The sequence below is a fragment of the Macrobrachium rosenbergii genome, chromosome 55, assembly GCF_040412425.1.
Source record: "Macrobrachium rosenbergii isolate ZJJX-2024 chromosome 55, ASM4041242v1, whole genome shotgun sequence".
NCBI lineage: Eukaryota > Metazoa > Arthropoda > Malacostraca > Decapoda > Palaemonidae > Macrobrachium > Macrobrachium rosenbergii.
Window position 1 is genome coordinate 66,983,962 of NC_089795.1, and position 18,701 is coordinate 67,002,662.

General features: G+C 35.4%; 1 protein-coding gene across 16 annotated transcripts in view; it reads left to right on the top strand.

Annotated features, from left to right (window-relative positions):
• LOC136835369 (broad-complex core protein isoforms 1/2/3/4/5-like) overlaps nt 1–18,701 on the top strand; it is a 946,407-nt gene that overhangs the window by 703,383 nt on the left and 224,323 nt on the right. Inside the window, exon 6 of one of the 16 annotated variants that reach the window (XM_067098817.1) lies at nt 3,530–3,953. The exons of the other annotated variants lie outside the window; for them this stretch is intronic. Coding sequence (XP_066954918.1) covers nt 3,530–3,804 — 275 coding nt within the window. The 3' untranslated portion in view covers nt 3,805–3,953. Of the gene's footprint in view, nt 1–3,529; nt 3,954–18,701 lie in introns of those variants that run through there. 16 annotated transcript variants of the gene reach the window in all.

The following is an 18,701-nucleotide window of genomic DNA, read 5'->3' on the forward strand; positions in this document are numbered from 1 at the left end:
CCAATCTGTTATGATAGTGTAGTGTGTGAGCTGTAATTATAATTTTACAAAAAATAAAATTATTAGGAAAAACATAACATGATAAAATTTGAGTATGTTGTAAAAGAGGCCCTACACAAGGTTGTAAATAGTCACTCTCAACTAACCGTGGAAGGTAGGGAAAAATTTTTAGAATTTTCTTTATTACACCATGTACATTTGCATATCAGTCTGCTTCCCATTGATGTGTTTTCAATTGGCCAACCTTGAGATTTATTTAGCCTGGGGAGTTGCATTAGCCTATCCTTAATGGTTAACTCTGCAAGATCTAATGTGTATTTTGTATTCCACCACATTAGTAATGTAATAGGTTACCGACATACCCTATTTCAAAAGCATCTCTCATTTAGAAACTATGAAGATTTATAATGAAACTGCCATTAATATATAAAATGTATGTCTGGCAGTAGCAAACATGGAGGTGCTAGAGTAGTGAAAAATTTATATCCAGTTTTGCCGTCAGGTATTAATTTAGCATTGCATTCTAATATTTAATGTATAACTTTGTACACAATAAACTTTACATTTCAATGACTAAACTTTTCACATTGGCATGAACAACACTTCAGTGGGCATTGTAGGGTCATAACACGTCGTTGGCATGAACAACACCGTAAGTGGGAGTTGTAGGGTTATAGTAGATTGCTTTGTTTTACATTGTCACATATTTTACAACTAGTAGTAGTAGTACAGTATTTATATTAAGAACTATACTTAACAGCAACCAGATATGTGTTATATTCATTGTTTGTTAAGAACTACAATGCCATAAGTTGAAAATTTGTTGTTAAAGAAAAGAAAGGAAAGGTTTGTGTAGACATAGTAGGCAACAAAATTACCCTAACACAACTTGGAGACTTAACGCCCTTTACAAGGCCCTACAAATAAAATCATTAATCTTCATATAAAAGAGCATGAAAAAAAAAAAATTGCAATACTTTGCTTATAGATTCATTCATAGAAAGAGAACACATGGCCCAGCCAAACTCACCCAAGGGATTGCTTAGCCAGGTTTTCATGAAGCATTGTTGCTCTAAATATTAAAGGCTGCATTTTATATGAACTGCAGTCTCTTTATGAGGCAGACAAACACACTAATTGTTCTGATGAGGGAAAGAAAATTGGAAAACAAAGTATAATTGTTTAGTTACCTGGAACCAAAGAAGCCACAATAACAAGGTTAGACAGTCAGGTATCAGTCGCATTTGTTTCAGGATTCACAGTGTCTAGCTTACATACTGGAATACAGTATGTATTCTGTGTAACACACCCTCCCCTCCCCCATGACTCTGGTGTATCTGATAGGTGATAAAACCCCGTAAGTTGAGGTCCATTGAGTAGGAGTTTCTCTCTCTCTCTCTCTCTCTCCTCTCTCTCTCTCTCTCTCTCTCTCTCTCTCTCTCTCTCTCTCTCCACTACTACCATTCTTTTCCTGTGGCTTGGTTTTTATCTCCTCTCATGCCTTCTGTGGAATGTGCTCAGCAGGTTAATGGCCATATGATTCTTTCTTAAAGAAGTATGCACAAGTATGCACATTCTAAAAATATTGTCGTTTTTGTAATGTCCTTGCTCAGGATTGTTACTTTTTCGTGCACTGTGATTCACTTACAAAAATAATTACTTTTAGATTATTGATGTTGCAAAAATTGCTACTGAATGTGTAAATGGGATTGTGATGTAAGAATTGGATATCTAAGTATGTTAGGTCAAATATTGTTTACTCCAAGATACTTGGGGTTTATGAGTGTCATGATAGCATTTATTGAATTTAAAGTCTTTCTTGGTTATAAACTGTGGTGTGCAAAAATTTAGGCTAAAGATTCATTATGTATTTGAGCAAGTAAAATGAAAAGATGTATGTTGCATAATGAGAGAAAATGTTTGCGTTATGTTAATGTTGGATGTTAGATTATTGTTACTTAACTAAATTAAACAAAATTATGTACAAGACTACAGTTTAATTATTACATTGAGAAACAGCATGTGTGACATAAACTTGAATGAGATGTGTAAATAAGAAATTCGAATGTGGTGTTTGCTAGAATTTACTCAATGTTGTGAGGTTTTAAATATTTTTAACATAATTTGAACTCTCTTCATCATCGTTAGCAAGAGAAATTTTTGTGATGGGATACGTTTTAAATTCAATAATCTTGTTTGTTAAACATCTTGAAAATACAGTAGTTATATATTAATTGCTGGTTGACCACTTGTATATGAAGAATTCTCGTACAAGATTTCTCAAAGGATGGGTACTCTACTGTCTTTTGTGTCAGTATTAATTGTGAAGAATTGTTCCACATGAGTAATCCATCATTATATTATTTTCTTGAAGATATTCATGTTTGTTAGAAAGTAAAAATTACAATTATATTACCATTTTGAAAAAATTGTTCAGTTTTATAATACTGGAGAGAATTCGTAGTGCTTATCCCATAGTTTATATTCTTTTTTATTAGTTATATTCTTTTTCATAAATTCATACATTGAAAGCAATATTTTGTTACAATTAACATGAACCATTCTCATTGATTTTTTTAAAGTGTGTATGGAATTTATTACTCTTACAGCTACTGTATATCAGTTAGTGTTTTGAAAATCATATACAGTATTTAACATCTTCTATGCAAGAGGTATGAAGGGCTTTGCTGAATTATGCTTAAATTGTAAGAGGGTTATGTCACACAAAAACAAATTTGAAACTGCAGAAGGAAATTGTCAGTGTGAAGTCTACTTACATACAAGAACCAAGTTTTACTGATTGTTGGTAAAACAAGAAGCACATTGAGCCTATACTACACTGCGGATAAACTTATACAAACTTGCATGGATACACACTTTATTTTAACATGGATTTTAATACTGGTGCGCTCTCTCTCTCTCTCTCTCTCTCTCTCTCTCTCTCTCTCTCTCTCTCTCTCCTCTCTCTCCTCTCTCTCTCTCTCTCAGATTCTGTTGTTATACTGAAATGATTATGGTCTTGCAATTTTTAGTTTTAATTTTATGTTGCAGTAAAATGTGTATTTTTTCCTTGAGCCATTCTGTTTCCCTGTATGTATGATTTCAGTAGGCTGTGCAGTGCTCAGACTGGTGGAAGCTACTGCCTTTGAAGAGAGGCATCATAATGTTACTCATTATGTTTAATGTCTATTTTTTTTTTTTTCAATTGATATCTGGAAAAAGTATATATTTGACAGTTTGCTTCCAATAGTAGTAAAAAAAATTTATTTTGGCTGCCCCTTTTCGAGGCCTTGTCTTGCACTTTTGCTGAAGCACAGGTAGTGACAGGCATTGCATTGTGTGGATGCAAATACTTGGTTACCTTCATTGTTAGCTCTGCACTTGAATGTATAGAAGCAAGTTTTTGCAGTCACAATATGCCTGTCACTGCATGCAATGATATAGAAAATACATACTATTTAAAATTAGTAATTGGTTCAGTTGGGAATGATCAAATGACTGACAGTGTCCTTTTCCGTTCTTTTTCCAGATTATCAATTGCTTCAAAAATTACAATTTATCAGCGCCTCCCACCAGTACATGCACTGGCCATCGCGTCGCCCTGCTGTCTGTCCGGGATGTGGCAAGTTCTTTAAATTCAAGTACAATATGAAGATTCATCTGAAAAAATGTGTGGCAGCACAGGGTCATCTGGTTAGTGGGATGATGGGTGGTAGTGGTGGAGATGAAGTTCCAGCACACCCTTCACTTCCTCCACCACCACCGCCACACCCGCACCCACATGGCGCTCATTCCACCTCCTGACTGGCAGCGCTGAACCAGGATGCCCCGTCCACCAACACTACAAACACTCCTCCTTTGTCTCCAACCATATCTCTGCTGCCATTGACACAAAATTTGTCGCAGTCTGCATCCTTTTTAGCTAATGAAGCTAGACGGCAGGCTACTGCTGGAGAAAGAAAGTGGTACCCATTTTAGGGCATCCTGGGCATAACTGCTTTTGAGTGTCACGCTGAACCCATAGGATGGCTCTCTTGGGACTTTAGACTGGGGCCCCGGAGGAGACTGCAACTACAACCCCAGTGACAAGTCATCATGCAGCCTTTATGGTTATCCCCGCACTAGTAGAGCTTATATTCAATATATATACATAAATATATATATGAACACATGTGATTGATTGTTGATGTAGTGAAGGCTGCCATATGATGAGATTTGTCATAAATAGGGGTTGATACAGGGTCGACATTGTCTTCCAGCTTCCTGTCATGCGCTGCAATCTGCTCATGAAAGATCAGCTGAGATGTGAATTCCATGTGGTGAATATGTAAACACCAAGGTTTTAGCGGCTTAGGTGTGGCAGCATAGCTGCCCTGTTATGTAATTGACGGTTAATGGTTTAGTTGTAATAAGTGAGTTTATGAATTAAGGAAGTCAAGATGTTAATTATTAAGTACTGGGAGCTTGATTTTGTGAACTGTCCAGCAGCAGCTTTCTTGAAAGATGGACGTGCCAAATGCGGGATGATAGATTTTTACCCTACTGGCCTAGTGTGTGAAGTAAGACGCGAACAGTGGGCTGGCTCCCGCAGAGTTTGTCTGGTGGCAACAGCCATCATAGCAGCTGGCATGGCCTCAGCCACAGCAGCAGCAGTAACAGCAAGCAGGCATCAGTCAACCAGGTTCAGCATAGCAATTCAGATTGGCAGCACATAGCAGCAGCAGCAGCAGCAGAAAAACAGTCAGGCTCAGTACAAATATTACGGGTTACATTGCTCGTTCCCTTGCTGCCCTGCACATGGGGCGCAGCTTGTCAGGTGAAACAATCGATGTGTGACCTCAGAGACGCTTGCTCACTCTATGGCAGGGATCAGTACCTCACAGAGGTGATGGTCTTATGTTTTTGCAAACCTCTGTCAGCATGAGTAATATCAAGACTTTTAACAGAGGATGGTGATGGGGGTTGCAAAAACATACCACCACTTCAGCAACCATATTTACCTCATTGCGCTTTAAACAGAGTGGGCCAAAGCATGGAGCTGTACGCTAGTTAGGCTTCATGGTGCAATTCCCACTCTGCCACATAAATTATTTTCCTACAGTACCTCAAGCTTATGTCAGGGTTACAAGAACCTGGCAATATCCAAATTAGTCCATAATGCATTTATTACAGTGTAAACATACTACAATGTTCCTCAGGTATTTTTTTATAACTTCTCTGTGGTCCACAGGTCTGAACTCCTCAGGAGAGAGTGCAATACCCATTCTCAGTTGACACTGTCTGCTGGGCACCAGAGTCAGGGTAGTCAGGCCAAGCCACCCCACATTACTTGTTGCCCATTGTTTGTAACATTATTGTTATTGTTGAGATTGAAGAACTATTATTTTAAATGGTAGTATGGTGGCTCTGCCTACCCTGCCCCGGGTAGTGGGTGAAGCCCAGTAGTAGTGGCAGCAGCAGTAATGCAGTGGTGCATCCACTGCACCCACGTACAATCAGGGTATCGTCCTCTCCTGGGGCACAATCTACCTCACAGTGCAAACATATTGTATCCTGTTCTGTAATAGGAGCACTTTGTATTGTAGCTACTGACCGACCTACCTATTTTCCAGTCTCTCCAACCTGGTGATCAAAGTGACATGGTTAAACCCGGTCCTCTGGTAGCTTCCATGACTTGCTCTTTTTATTATTATTATTATTATTATTATTATTATTATTATTATTATTATTATTATTATATTATTATTTTGTGTTTTAGTTTGTTAGCTGTAGTAGAAGGCTGTATTTCAGGTGATTATGCAGTCTCCTCCTAATCTTTTGTAAAAGTGCAGTTAAACTTGTAATCCATTGTATGTTTCCTATGAGTAGAACATGAATTTATATTATGAAGCGAGTCATGAGAAGCTACCATCCGTGTTCATAAAATTGGCAAATATAAATCATATTAGTCTATAAGTAAAATTTCTCTCTTAATGAATGGTTTATCTTGGTAAATAACTTGTCAAGCCTTCTCATTAATTGGAAGATGAATAATTAAAAATAACTTGGGAAAAATTGGCACTAATTGTACATGGTAGCAGGCCATTGTTGCTGTAGAACCGTGAAGGCAAAGGGTCTGTTTTGATTTTGTGCTTTTGTTAACCAAATGCTGTTTTCTGGTCCAGGCACCCTGTTGGTCAATTATTTTCATTACAAACTAGACTTGCAGCTAGTTATTGGATTTCAGTTCATCACATAGAACATTTACAGGAAGCCCGCAAGGCTTCAATTATTTAACCTCATCCATAAATATTTAGCATAAAACATTGTTATATATACATACACATTTATTCATTATAGACTTACAATATACAGTGCAAAGTTTTATGTAAATATATACCATCTAATCCTTTACTGGACATAAGGTTTTGGTGTAATTTTCATTCATTAAAGGTGGCTGGAAGATGTAGCACTTGGTAGCTTTCGTGGTTCTCCCCACGCTAAAAGTTGAGAGGGCTCTAAATTGTAATTGTATTTTAACCTTCATTGACAGGGAAATTATTCAAATGGTGTGGAAGCATGAGAATAAATTTTGTCACTTTGACATAATTGTAATTGGGTTTACTTAATAAGATGATTGAGATTTATGACAATGTATTCTTGAAAAGGTATATGACAGACGTAGGTCTATAATTTTACTAATTGTGTGCTGTGTGAAGGTGCTCCCTCTTAAATAATACTGCTTGCAAAATTTATTTCAGAAGTGAATAGAAAAAAAAAAAAATTACATTCATGTATATAGCAGTGGAGTGAGCACACTCTTACAGTTTAAACACCCGGTGTTGTTGTGCTGACTTGCGGTTATAACCATCATGTTTAAATGAGTGTTCTTCTTATGTTTTGATATTTTCACATTTTTTTTCTCTGCCCATTTGTATATTGTTAATACAATATTCAGATAGAGGTATTTACAATCATCTTGCACTTCTTATTTATATCTGTTGCTCCAATCTTTCCTTTGTATCTATTTTAGGTAGTGGTACATAGGATTGTTAGGTACATGATGGAAGCACTGCTAGTAAGCACACTTGAAAAGCAACAAAAAGATGCAGACAGTGTTCATCCCAGCCTAGGCACCGTTTGTCCTTGTGAAGGATTCCCCCAAAGAGCCAAAAAAAAATAAAAAGAATTGTTTACCATCTTAGTAGTCATTGGATATTTTAAGACTTTTCAACCATGTAATATGTGTTATAAAGTTTTCAGATATGTCCCGAGTACTATGATGAAGTTATCAATGAAGTGGCAATTATTTTATTTTATTTTTTTCTATTTTGTATGAAACCGTTAAGGTGTCCTGTACACAGATCTGATAGTCGAGATGTGATGGAGTGGAGCTGTGAGACAGCACGCATTCCCCTAGTAGTGGGAGTAAAACAGCACCCAGTGCGTCCCAGTCAGTAAGGTAGCCAAGAGTGGAAAGGCTGGGATGGGCCTAGGATATAAGGCGTCATAATTGTTGCCCAATTTTACTGTATCCAAAATGGGGCGGGATTATAGCTGGCTCAGGTTGTTCAGTATGTGTGTCCAGAAGTGATTCCAATACAAACTAGCCAAAACCATCCTCACCCCCTTCTGTATTGCAATTAGGTAGACATTTTCGTGGCATGTTAAAAATTGGTCGTAAAGGTTACGATATTTGATTATGATTTTATATATATATATTATACTTTTTTATGTGCCACGCAAGTGTACTATCATCAGTGGTGCTAATACATTGAAGCACGGCTCTAAAACCAGTGAACCTTCGGCATTCGGGCACATCAGAATGGTGACTGATTGATTGTTTCCCATAGATACGTTCTTCCAGTCTGTTGAATTCATTTGAATGTCTTAAACCATTACATTCTTTTTCTTGACAAAAGTAAATTGCAATACAGTATTACTTTTGGAAGTTGAATTTTGTTTGTAATACAGTTTCTGGCGCATGCTGACTTTGATGGTATGACTTTTACATTGTTTTAAGCCAAAATTTTCCAAGTCTTTTGCCCTTCAGCTGTGTTGTTTTCTTTGAGGTAGTTCCTCTCAGTAGTTTCTATGTAACTAACAAGAATATTCCCTTTTGCTTTCTTTTCATATTTTATATTTTTATCATCAGGTCAAATAACTGTACGGGTGTATATTGTGATGTCATAAACATCAGTTTTATATTTATTTTTAGGTTGTATTCATACTCTTAAGTTCAGGTTACCCATTAAGAGTCAGGAAATTGAAAAGATACTATGAACGGGATAATAACCCCGTTTACTCTTGTTGTATTTCATAGATCTTTGACTATGTTGAATAGCTTTGCAAGTAGATTTTTACATGCCAAATGAAAAAGTATATGTATTCCATCAGTCATGGGTTACTAATTGCCCATAACAGAGTATTCTGTCACCTTCAATGGTAAAATACTAAGTGTTTTTTTGTTAAAATATAGTATGCAATATTTCTAGATTCAGAGTGAGTTTATGCAATGGTTTTTTTTTTTTTGCGTGTTCAACTTTTAGTCGTCAGAGGTCTATTGTACATCAAGAAGTTCCTTGATAAGGTTATGCAATACTTAATGCATCTCAGTCTGACAAAGATCTAGTGCATATTAATAACATTTGAAGTCTGCATATTAATTTTTTGGGAATCTTGTTTCCATTTGCATTGTTAGAGATGTTCTTAAGTTTTAGCTTTCATCAGTAAATTTTTTTTTATCAATTTTAAGAAAAATTAAGAGCTATAGATTTTAAAGTTACTATAATTATTTTTATTATCTAATATTACCTCTCTGGTATAATAAGACTGCATTACAAGAGTTCCTAATCTTCACTAATTCACTATTTCCAAAATCTCTGTGTTTCCATGTAATAGAACATTGGAATGAAAGTTATCAGTTAGCCCAGTGTGTATGAATACAGTGATCTGTATGATATACAGTGTACTGTATATCATTTGTGCTCAAGGGGAGACATGTATCATTTGGTCCTAAAGTTAGAGTTGTATTATGACTTTTCCCATTAGAGTATATTCTCTAGATTGAGTGACAGTATTAGGTGTGAAAGTGAATGAATGGCAGTTGTCTTGGTGTGCCCGTTAGCCGGTCCGAAGACGGGAGTGCTGGTCGGTATTCTGAGTAGCCAAAAGGTGAGACTAACCTGTACAATACTTACTAGTTCCATCTCCAACATCGTAAGTGGAATTAGTATACTTTTTATAAGGTTGGAAATCTCTGCCATTTGGTGTGACAGGGTTGGGCAAAGGGAAGCTTTTGATATTGGGGGCACATTTGATAAAACCTTTCTGGATACTTTTTCCCTTTCCATAATGCAGTATACTGTATTACAGATAGATATATATATATAAATATATATATGTTTTGCTCTATATTTTTTTTTATCATTTCTCAGGAAATATATTTTTATCTATATTTTGGTTTTCTGATACTTGCAGATTGCCTACCAAGGTATATATTTGATTGCATACTACAAACAGTTTGTATATAAAATATACAGTGATTTATTGCCCCTAGTAACTACTTCGTTCAAGAAGTTTTGTTTTTTGTAGAGTATGTCATGCCAACAGTATGTGTACATAATCTACAAAGGCACGTTTCTCACCAGTCTTGTCACTACTCAAGCCAACTTGTAACACATATCAGTTCTCTCGCGCTACTCCTGTGTGATTTTATATTATAATAAAAAAAATAATACCTCTGTAACTTTTCATTCCCTTTGTTTTGTTTGCTTACTAATTTTTACTCATATTTAGGTCAGTGCAGAGAAGCTTTAACAATGAAGTTACTTTTTATGTAAATATCATAATCATTGAAAGTAGAGTTGTCGCCCTTGCACAGCTCTTATTAGGAGTGAAATGTACAGTACTGATTGAGTTTTCTATTTTTCCATGGCTCCATGACAAAAGTTGTTTATATCACAATAATTTTTATATTTCTCTTAGGTCATATAAAATATTTCTCTCTCTCTCTCTCTCTCTCTCTCTCTCTCTCTCTCTCTCTCTCTCTCTCTCTCTCTCTCATGTATTATCATCATCATAAAAATATGTTAACTTATCTGTTTATAAGTAATTTTCATGGTCTTATAAAAAAAAAAGAAATTGAAACTCCATTTTCGTAAATGCTACAAAATTGAACATAGGTGTCAGTGATCATGATAGTTGTGACTGTCATTAAACAATATTAAAATGATGATATGGGTTAAATTGCCAGATTCTGAATTGGTAAAGCTTAATCTGTGATGCACAGTGTATGAGGTAACTGTTGCATACAGAAATGCTTAAAATATTTGAACTTGTAAAAAGGCCAATTCAAAACCTGCAATATGGACAGATCTCCGCTGTGTTTAAGCTTAAAACATTGGCTTCCTGGCCGTGGATGTGAAGGGAGTGGATTCTGTTGATGTACTGTATAAAGCAGCTGTGTTATCTATCTACTGTAGGTTTTATAACTCGTATGTACATCTCAGAATCAGAAAGCTTTAAAAAACTGAGATTCGGTTCATAGTGAATGTTTAGAACTGTGCTCTGAAATGAAATGGGATTTGCTAACCGAAAGGAGTTTTACTCAAAGAGCTGCCTGTTATTAACCCTTTGATATTCTGATGGCAAAAAAAATATTTAAATATAATTTGATGTTGGCTAGGTTTGGGTTTTAAGGGTAAACTGTATCTCGGATACAAATATGGCGTGTTCAAAAAAAAAAAGTGCCCATTTTTCCTTGGATGTTGTATAAATGCAATTATTGAATGTAAGTAGTAGAAATAATTAGGCACTAAAAAGGAAATTTATCGTACTTTTTCATGGTGCAAAGTAAATTTATAAATTACCTTTTTTTTTTTTTAAATATTTCGGAAAATTTTTTTCCTTTAATGTATTTACTGTACCATGACAAAGGACAATCAGACAAATTTCGGAACCCCAAAAGTATATATGTATTTTTGTTTTAAAGCCTAAGTTTCAGGGGGTTTACTAAATGTAGTGGGCTCTCTGGTTAAATGTGAAATAGCTGAAGATGATACAGAACTGATGTGAGTAGATTGAAGATTAATGAAGATTTAAGATGATCTTAGGAAAAACATAATGCTAGTGTTTCAGTGTACTTTCTACAAGGAAGGGGAATGTGACTGTAGTGGTCGGCTTTGAGAAAGATGCAAGCAAAATACATTTTTTCAACTTGAAGGCAATAAACAATAGCAACTGACATGAATACAGATACCCCTTCCCGCAGTGAAGTGAAAAAAAATCAGTATATTAACTATTCTGGCCCATAACAAAAAAGCAAAAATAAAGAATGAAAGAAGGAACTTTACACCTAATTAAAAGCAAATTCATTTTGAACATATATTTGGGACATATAAATGGTTTACTTGATGAGAGCTTACAAGCGATTATGATGACTGGTGAACAGCAGGGAGAGGCAGTTGATGCTGTTGTCTTAATAAGAAAGTAAGGTAATGAAGTGCTAATGTGCATTTAAAGACCAATAGAAAGTGCCAGAAAACTTAAGGTTTGATGAATTGATTTTTAAGACAAAACAGCAGTATTAACAGTCTAGAAAAATAAATGATTAAAGTTGCAGTTGGTTTATTATGGATCAGCACTTGGCCAATTTTTGTTTGTACTAGTTATGAGACTATTGAATGAAGAGATTAGGAATGAAATTGTGGGATTGTTACACTCAGATGGTCTGATGGTTAAGTTAGAGACAAGAATTGCCAAGAAGGGTTAGAGAGTGGCAGGAATCTCTTGAATGTGGTGATATGAAGCTAAATGTGGGTAAAACTGATGTTATAGCATCCAACTAGCTGTGAGGAGATAGGTTATTTATAATTATAAAAAAGAGGCCTAGATTTAAAACAGAATTTCAAAGATCCCAATTTCAAAGACATGGGATCTAGTTTAAGCCAGGAGGGAGGGTGTGAAGCTGATTTTGAAAGGACAAAAATGGTGGGGGGGGGGGAATTGGAGGAAAGTGGCCAGGGTATAGGGAGAGAGAGAGTGACAAGAATGCAAAATAAACAAGTAAAGCTCTATTGTACTGTAATCATACCAGTGATTAATTAAGACTTGACAAAATGTAGATCCATACTTGACTTGGGCTGCCAGGTATATTCCTCTGCTTCAAAATCAAAACAAAAAGAAGCAGATATATTCCACAAAGTGGGGGTTAGAATCTGCACAGGAGTTTACTGAACTTACCTGTTGAAAGCCTTTTATGTAGATTCACATTAATTTTCACAAGAATTGAAAAGAAGTGAGCTAGGTTTGCTGTATGCCATGTGACTGAAAAGCTTTAAAGAGAAACCAACATGTAATATCCAGACTGTGACTCAAGGTGGTTTGGAACTTTCCAAATCAGGAAGCCTGAAGTGCTAAAGGATAATAACGAGAAAGCTAAAAAAATCCTGGAAATGGAACATCCAGTTACCTATCTATTGTATATTCCAGAAGCATGTATATACACTAAAAATACAGTACAGAGAAAAAGATCACCGGAGAGAAGCTGTTGGGGGCTTTGAGAATGGAGAGATCTGTTGGGCAAAGCATCTGTGATAGTGGCTACCACTCACCCCTTAGTGCATACCGACACCATTGTGGTGATCGATCCAGGGGTAGTAACCCTGGCATTATGGATAACTTTTTTCTTTGGTATATTTTTGTATTTATACCTAGAAATGTGTGCTATTGGAACCATTTCACTGGGTGACACAGGTCTTCCCCCAGAAATAGATTTTTCCGTTGTCAAAATCCCTTTTTTATAATTATATATATTAATACGAATGAAAGGAAAATTTACACTGATGTGCAATAGTATATGAAGGGGAGTCATATGTTGCTATGTTCTTATTGCCAAACAATAGCCATAGTCCGTGCTTTGGAGCCTGTGACCAAGAAAAAATTAAATGTCATTTACAGAGACAGGAGAAGCATTGCAAAGCTTAACCCTTCTCACCTAATTATCCAAAATCCAAAAGGTCCAGGAGTAGCTCTTTCACCTCTTTGTTAAGCATAAATCCAGTTTTGTTGAATTCTTGCTCATACAAAAATACACTGAAATGAATTAGCTGACATGGAGGTTAAAGATGCCAATATCTGATCAAAAAGGCTCCACACTGATGTGCAAAGGAGCATTAAAACTTAAAATCTCAATAAATGGCAACCGAGATGGTCATCCCTAATATCCACCAATAAGGAATATAAGAAATTTGAAGAGAGATTGGCTTCTGGAGATTTGGGTTCGAGGTTAATATGATCCACCTTAGAACTGGGCATACTTGATTGCCCTTTAATTTGATTTTGTAAGGGTCCAGTGTCCCAGTGTGTGCTCACTGTGATAGTCCTCCTGTCTGCTAAGCAGTTTCTGGTTCACTACTCCAGAGGTGGCCATCTAAGAAAATACCATTTAGATGGCAAGAATATTTCAAAAAATTTTAATGAAAACTATGGGAGGCCACAATTTTTAATGAAATATAGTTTTATTATAAGTATGTGTTAATTTGTTTATATTTTATGATCGCAGAAAACTTTAAAAACCCTTAGATCTTCCAGAAAAATGTGAACTCAAAAGGCACTGAAATACCCAGTGTTCCAGTGTGTGTCCTTAATGCCTAAACCTCATACTCAGTCAATCAGACTAGTAATAAACATGTATGTGGTTCAGAAACATAGGCAGTAGGGTGGAAACTGAAACAGAAGCTGGAGTGAATAAAAAATGAGGATGCTGAAATCATTTTTTGGGATCTCACTGTTGAAAGGCTGGAAAATGTAGAAATCAGAAGTGTTGTGTTGGTAAAGATTACTGGTATGATAAAGAGTTGAGACTGAGATGGTATGGGCAATGTGGTAAGGATGAGTTAGGAGGAAGGTGTGGAGGGAGGCAAAGGATTGAATGGTGTGATGAAGTGAAGGAGCATTTAGAGAAGAAGGGTTTGGTGGAAGAAGATGCTTTTGGTAGAAATAGACAGAGAAGAGGCATCAATACAACAACAGAACCTTTAGCTTAGGAATAGCAGTGGGGATGGAGAAACAGTAGTGAGGCAGATTCTTTAAACTCAAACAAGAGAAAAATACCTTCCCCAGTTTCATTACCAAATTTATGTCCAACATGGGAAATGTGGTTCAGACTGATAAAAAAAGGAAGATTGGCTGAAACAACAATGAAACTTGTTCATCTGTTTAAAAAAAATTAAACCTTCAGAGTAATAATAGTCACTAACCAAGATGTACTCAATTATATCCAAGTTATCGTAATTGTACCTCATTATGAAGCAGAAGTGTTGCCAGAAAAGGCTTCTTACTCAGATGATTAAAATTAAGATAAGGCTATACATCAATGGCTAAGAAAAATATTGCATACCTGGCCAAAAAAAAAAAAAAAAACCATGATACAGCAACCTAAATCACAGCAGTGAAAAGTTTGCTCTAAATATGAACAAGTGTTTGTGTCATAGTAAAGAAGTATGGGGAATTTGTGGCCCTCAAGATCATATCACAACTAGACTGCTATTAGATTAGTATGCTGTTAGATTTTAATAATCAATAATGTATTCTTTTACAGTTGTTATGCAAATATATGATTAATCATTGTAGTGCTGACTGGCCTCATAAAATTGTCCACTTGGCCTAATTCTGAGTGTGTATGCTTGAAGACGAAATTATTCATGCCTTCAGAGAAAAATGTTTATATCCTTCATGGTCAGGTAAAACAGGAAAAAAAAATTATGTATTTCCATATACTGTATAATTTGCATCAAGATTAGTTAGCAGATGATACTGATAGTGAGTAAGAAATTGAGCTGAAACGTAACATTAAAAAAATTTCATTCAACAGAAAAAATAACTAACCAATAAGGCCAATATAAATTAAGAATAACATAAAAAATAAGTTAATAGATCCTTTCAAACATAATTAAAGAAACAACAGTAAATTATGTTTCTTCCATACCATAGATGTATTCAGCAACTCGAGCCAGTTTTAGTTCATGGATGCTATTCACATTCTGGTACTTGGAGTGACTCCAAAATCACCGCTAACTCAGTTCACATACGTCATTAACATTCACCATTCATTCTAGGCCTATGTGATGCATTAAACCATTCAATTGTAAAAAAAAAAATATTCCCAATTTCCTTATTTGATACAGTTGACTTATAATTCGTATTTGTAAAAATATTTTGTGTCAGTTCATTTTTTATGATATTAAAAAGAAAATTGGCATATGTAAGATTTATAAGTTATCATGCATCAACACATCTCCTCAACATTTGGTATTCCAGGCGTGCCAACCAAACCTCACACTTCAGTGCATTTCACTACCTTTCGGTCAAGCGACATGTATTTAATTTAAATAAGGGAGTTATGGGTTATAAAATAATTTTGATAATATCCAATTTGCCAACTTAAAATAACATTCTTTCTTTAAACAGTTGAGAATCTGATAACACTAGATAAGCCAAACTCCACCCACTTATGCTGTATTCTTTTAACAGGAAGCTCTTTATAAAAATAATTCTCTTATTACATGGTTGGTAGGCCTGTTCATATCTAAACATAATGAAATATTTCATAATGATTCAGACAAAATACTTAACAAGTAAAAAATGCACAGAAGTTTATTCAGCTCAATCGAGTTTTCTTTACAGCGTATAATGCTGTATAAAACTCTCAGCCGCGGCCCATAAAACTTTCAGCCACGGCCTGTGTTATTGGCACCTATAGCGGTGCCAAACGCACGATCATGGCTAAATTTAATCTTAAATAGAGTAAAGTCTACTGAGGTTAGAGGGCTTCAATTTGGTATGTTTGATGATTGGAGGGTGGATGATCAACATACCAATTTGCAGCCCTCTAGCCTCAGTGGTTTTTAAGATCTGAGGGCGGATAGAAAAAGTGCGGATGGACAGAAGAATTACTTGTTATAATTGATTCTAATTTTCATAATATAAAAAGTTTTCTGAAGCTAATTAATATATGGAATATAAAAAAAAATAAAATCCGAACGATATATTTCGTAAAGTGATGCAGAATATAGTAGCGTGATTGTACATCGTGCAAGGTCCAAAGACTGTTCTCTCTACATTTATAATACAGGAAGCTCCTAATGACAAAAACAAGCATTACAGCAAAAGAAACTAAACTGGAGCTGAAAGTTCGAGGGATACATGATCCAAGGAAAAATTCGTTTTACAAAATTCCTAAAAACTAGGTTTCCCAAATCTCCATTATTGAAGACAAAGTACAATCACATTAAACAAGACCCAGTAGCATAATAGAACCACATCAGTATGATGCTTTGCCAAGAATGGAAGGACAAAAATTAGATAGCGAAAATGCCATCTAAGAGCTGGAAGTAAACATCCACAATTATAAATCAGAACAACAAGGTAAAAGAAAGAACTACTACGTATAATTAGAAAAGGCAAATCCCTAAAAAGAAGCACAATTTTATAATCAAAGGAAGAATTATATCTTGGAGGAACGCTTCCACATGCTGTTCAACAATTAGAGAAGCTTGACAGTGAAATAATTCAGTCAAGAAATTTAAGTGAGACGTCATCCGTTCACCATGGATTATGGGAGAAATCTTGTGTTGCTCTAAGGATGTCAATAAAAGAGCAACTGTTGAAAGCAAAGTTAAATGAAGATTTCTGGATCGGGGACCCGTGTCAGCCGGTGAAATGATCCATTCAACACTTATTTCTAGGTAATTCCGTTGCTAGATACCAGTTCTCTCGTTGGGACTTTTGACATTGGGAATCTTTATAGGGCAGGGTCCCGTGATTGTGACAATCTCACCCTTTACCATATACGACTCCATTTCTTGGAGCTCGCTCTGGGGGTAGTAACCCCAGCTTTACATTTAGCTTTTCCCTGGTATCTAGCAACGGAATTACCTAGAAATAAGTGCTGAATGGATCATTTAAACTGGGTGACACGGGCCCCTCCCCAGAAATAGATTTTTCTTTTGTCAAAATCCTTTTTTTAAAGTGTTTGCCTTTTTTTGTGTTACATCTCTATTTGGTCATATTTAACTCTTGAATGACCGTAGGAACCTGGTGCTTGGGTTATGTCCCTAAATTACATACATTCATCTATATCTTGGAGGAAGTGTAACACCTGCATATGATGGTAGCTCTATACAGCAAATATGGCAGGAAGTCCACAAGATCAATGGAAGTTTTTAGTGCTCTTAGTAGCACAATATTTATATTGGCAATTAATGACATCACAAAACCATTACCTACTGGGTTAAAAAATATCAGCTTGGATAACTGCCACATTTTACCCAGTATCAAATCTGTGCCATGCCCAACAAATCCTAAATTTGGCAAATGGAGTTGACACATGGGATTTCAGCTCTTTGTTAAGAAAACAAAGGCTGTTATATTCTATAGGGATGTTAAAAGTGTACAAATCTAGAAAATCAAACTAAAAATTGGTAAAGTAATACCATCAGTCAAACAATTAAATCTCGGATTTAACATCTGACAAACATCTAAATGGAAAAATTCCTTTCGTAAATATAAAATGGTAAATGGAAGATGTTTCAAATCTAATTATAAAAATATCTAAAAACATTTGGGAAGATGATATATTAACTTTACTGTTATGTAAACAAAAAAATTATGAGTACTAGATTACAGAAGTCAAATACACAGATCAGCATCAGGTTCAACATTAAAAAACATAAAGTCTATTTATAATAAAGGACAAAGACTGCATTAGCAATTTAAAATTATGTCCAGTTACATTACTACAAGTTGCAAGTGGTGAACCCTCTATGTCTTGACAACATGACCTAATAACCATGTGAACAAAATACAAATATATAATCCTCCCACAAAAAGTTGTCTCGTCATAGATATCTTGATGAATAACCTTTCTTTGCATTTTGCAATTAGAGCTAATCACCTTAATGGATGTGTATGTATGAGGATCTGATTTCAGAACTAGAACTGCCTCCTCCTTGGAGTACCTTTGAGGTCAGAACTTGTATTATTTGTCCAAGGCTATCCCCATACTCCTGGACAAAATAAACAGTTCACAATAGAACACAGGAGTTGCAAAGGTCCACAATGCAGTTTATATTGATGGTTCCAAATCTTTAAGAGGAGCAGTATTTGTTACCACTTCACCTAGTGAAACAAATCATTTGTCTATCCAAAGGAATGTGTCCTTTTCCACAACAGAATTGTGTACAGTTAATTCAACACAAGATTACTGAAAGCATGCCACCAGAGTCATTTACTTTCAGTGATGTGAAATACACTTTAGACTACTGTCTCAAAATTCTCCTTATGCAATTGCAATAAATTTAGTTTACATTTCATAAGTTATATGAAGTTGGTATACATGTTGAAATAGGTTGGATCCCTGACCAAGTGGGCATAAAGAGAAATGAGGATTCTAATATAGCAGCCAAAGATGCAATTACTGTACTACAACCAGATAAAATTAAATCATTCCTGTCAATGTTTATTTAACATCTCTAAAACCCATCATTTTTAATAAATGGAAGATTGTAGGGGTTAATGAACCTGATATAACATTAAAGCTGATCAAACCCATGGTTGAATGATTGCATTCATCAAAGCAAAAGAACACCAGTGTGAAGTAATTTTATTTTCAAATTGGTTTTACTCTTAAGACCCTATTTTATTTTCAAATTGGTTTTACT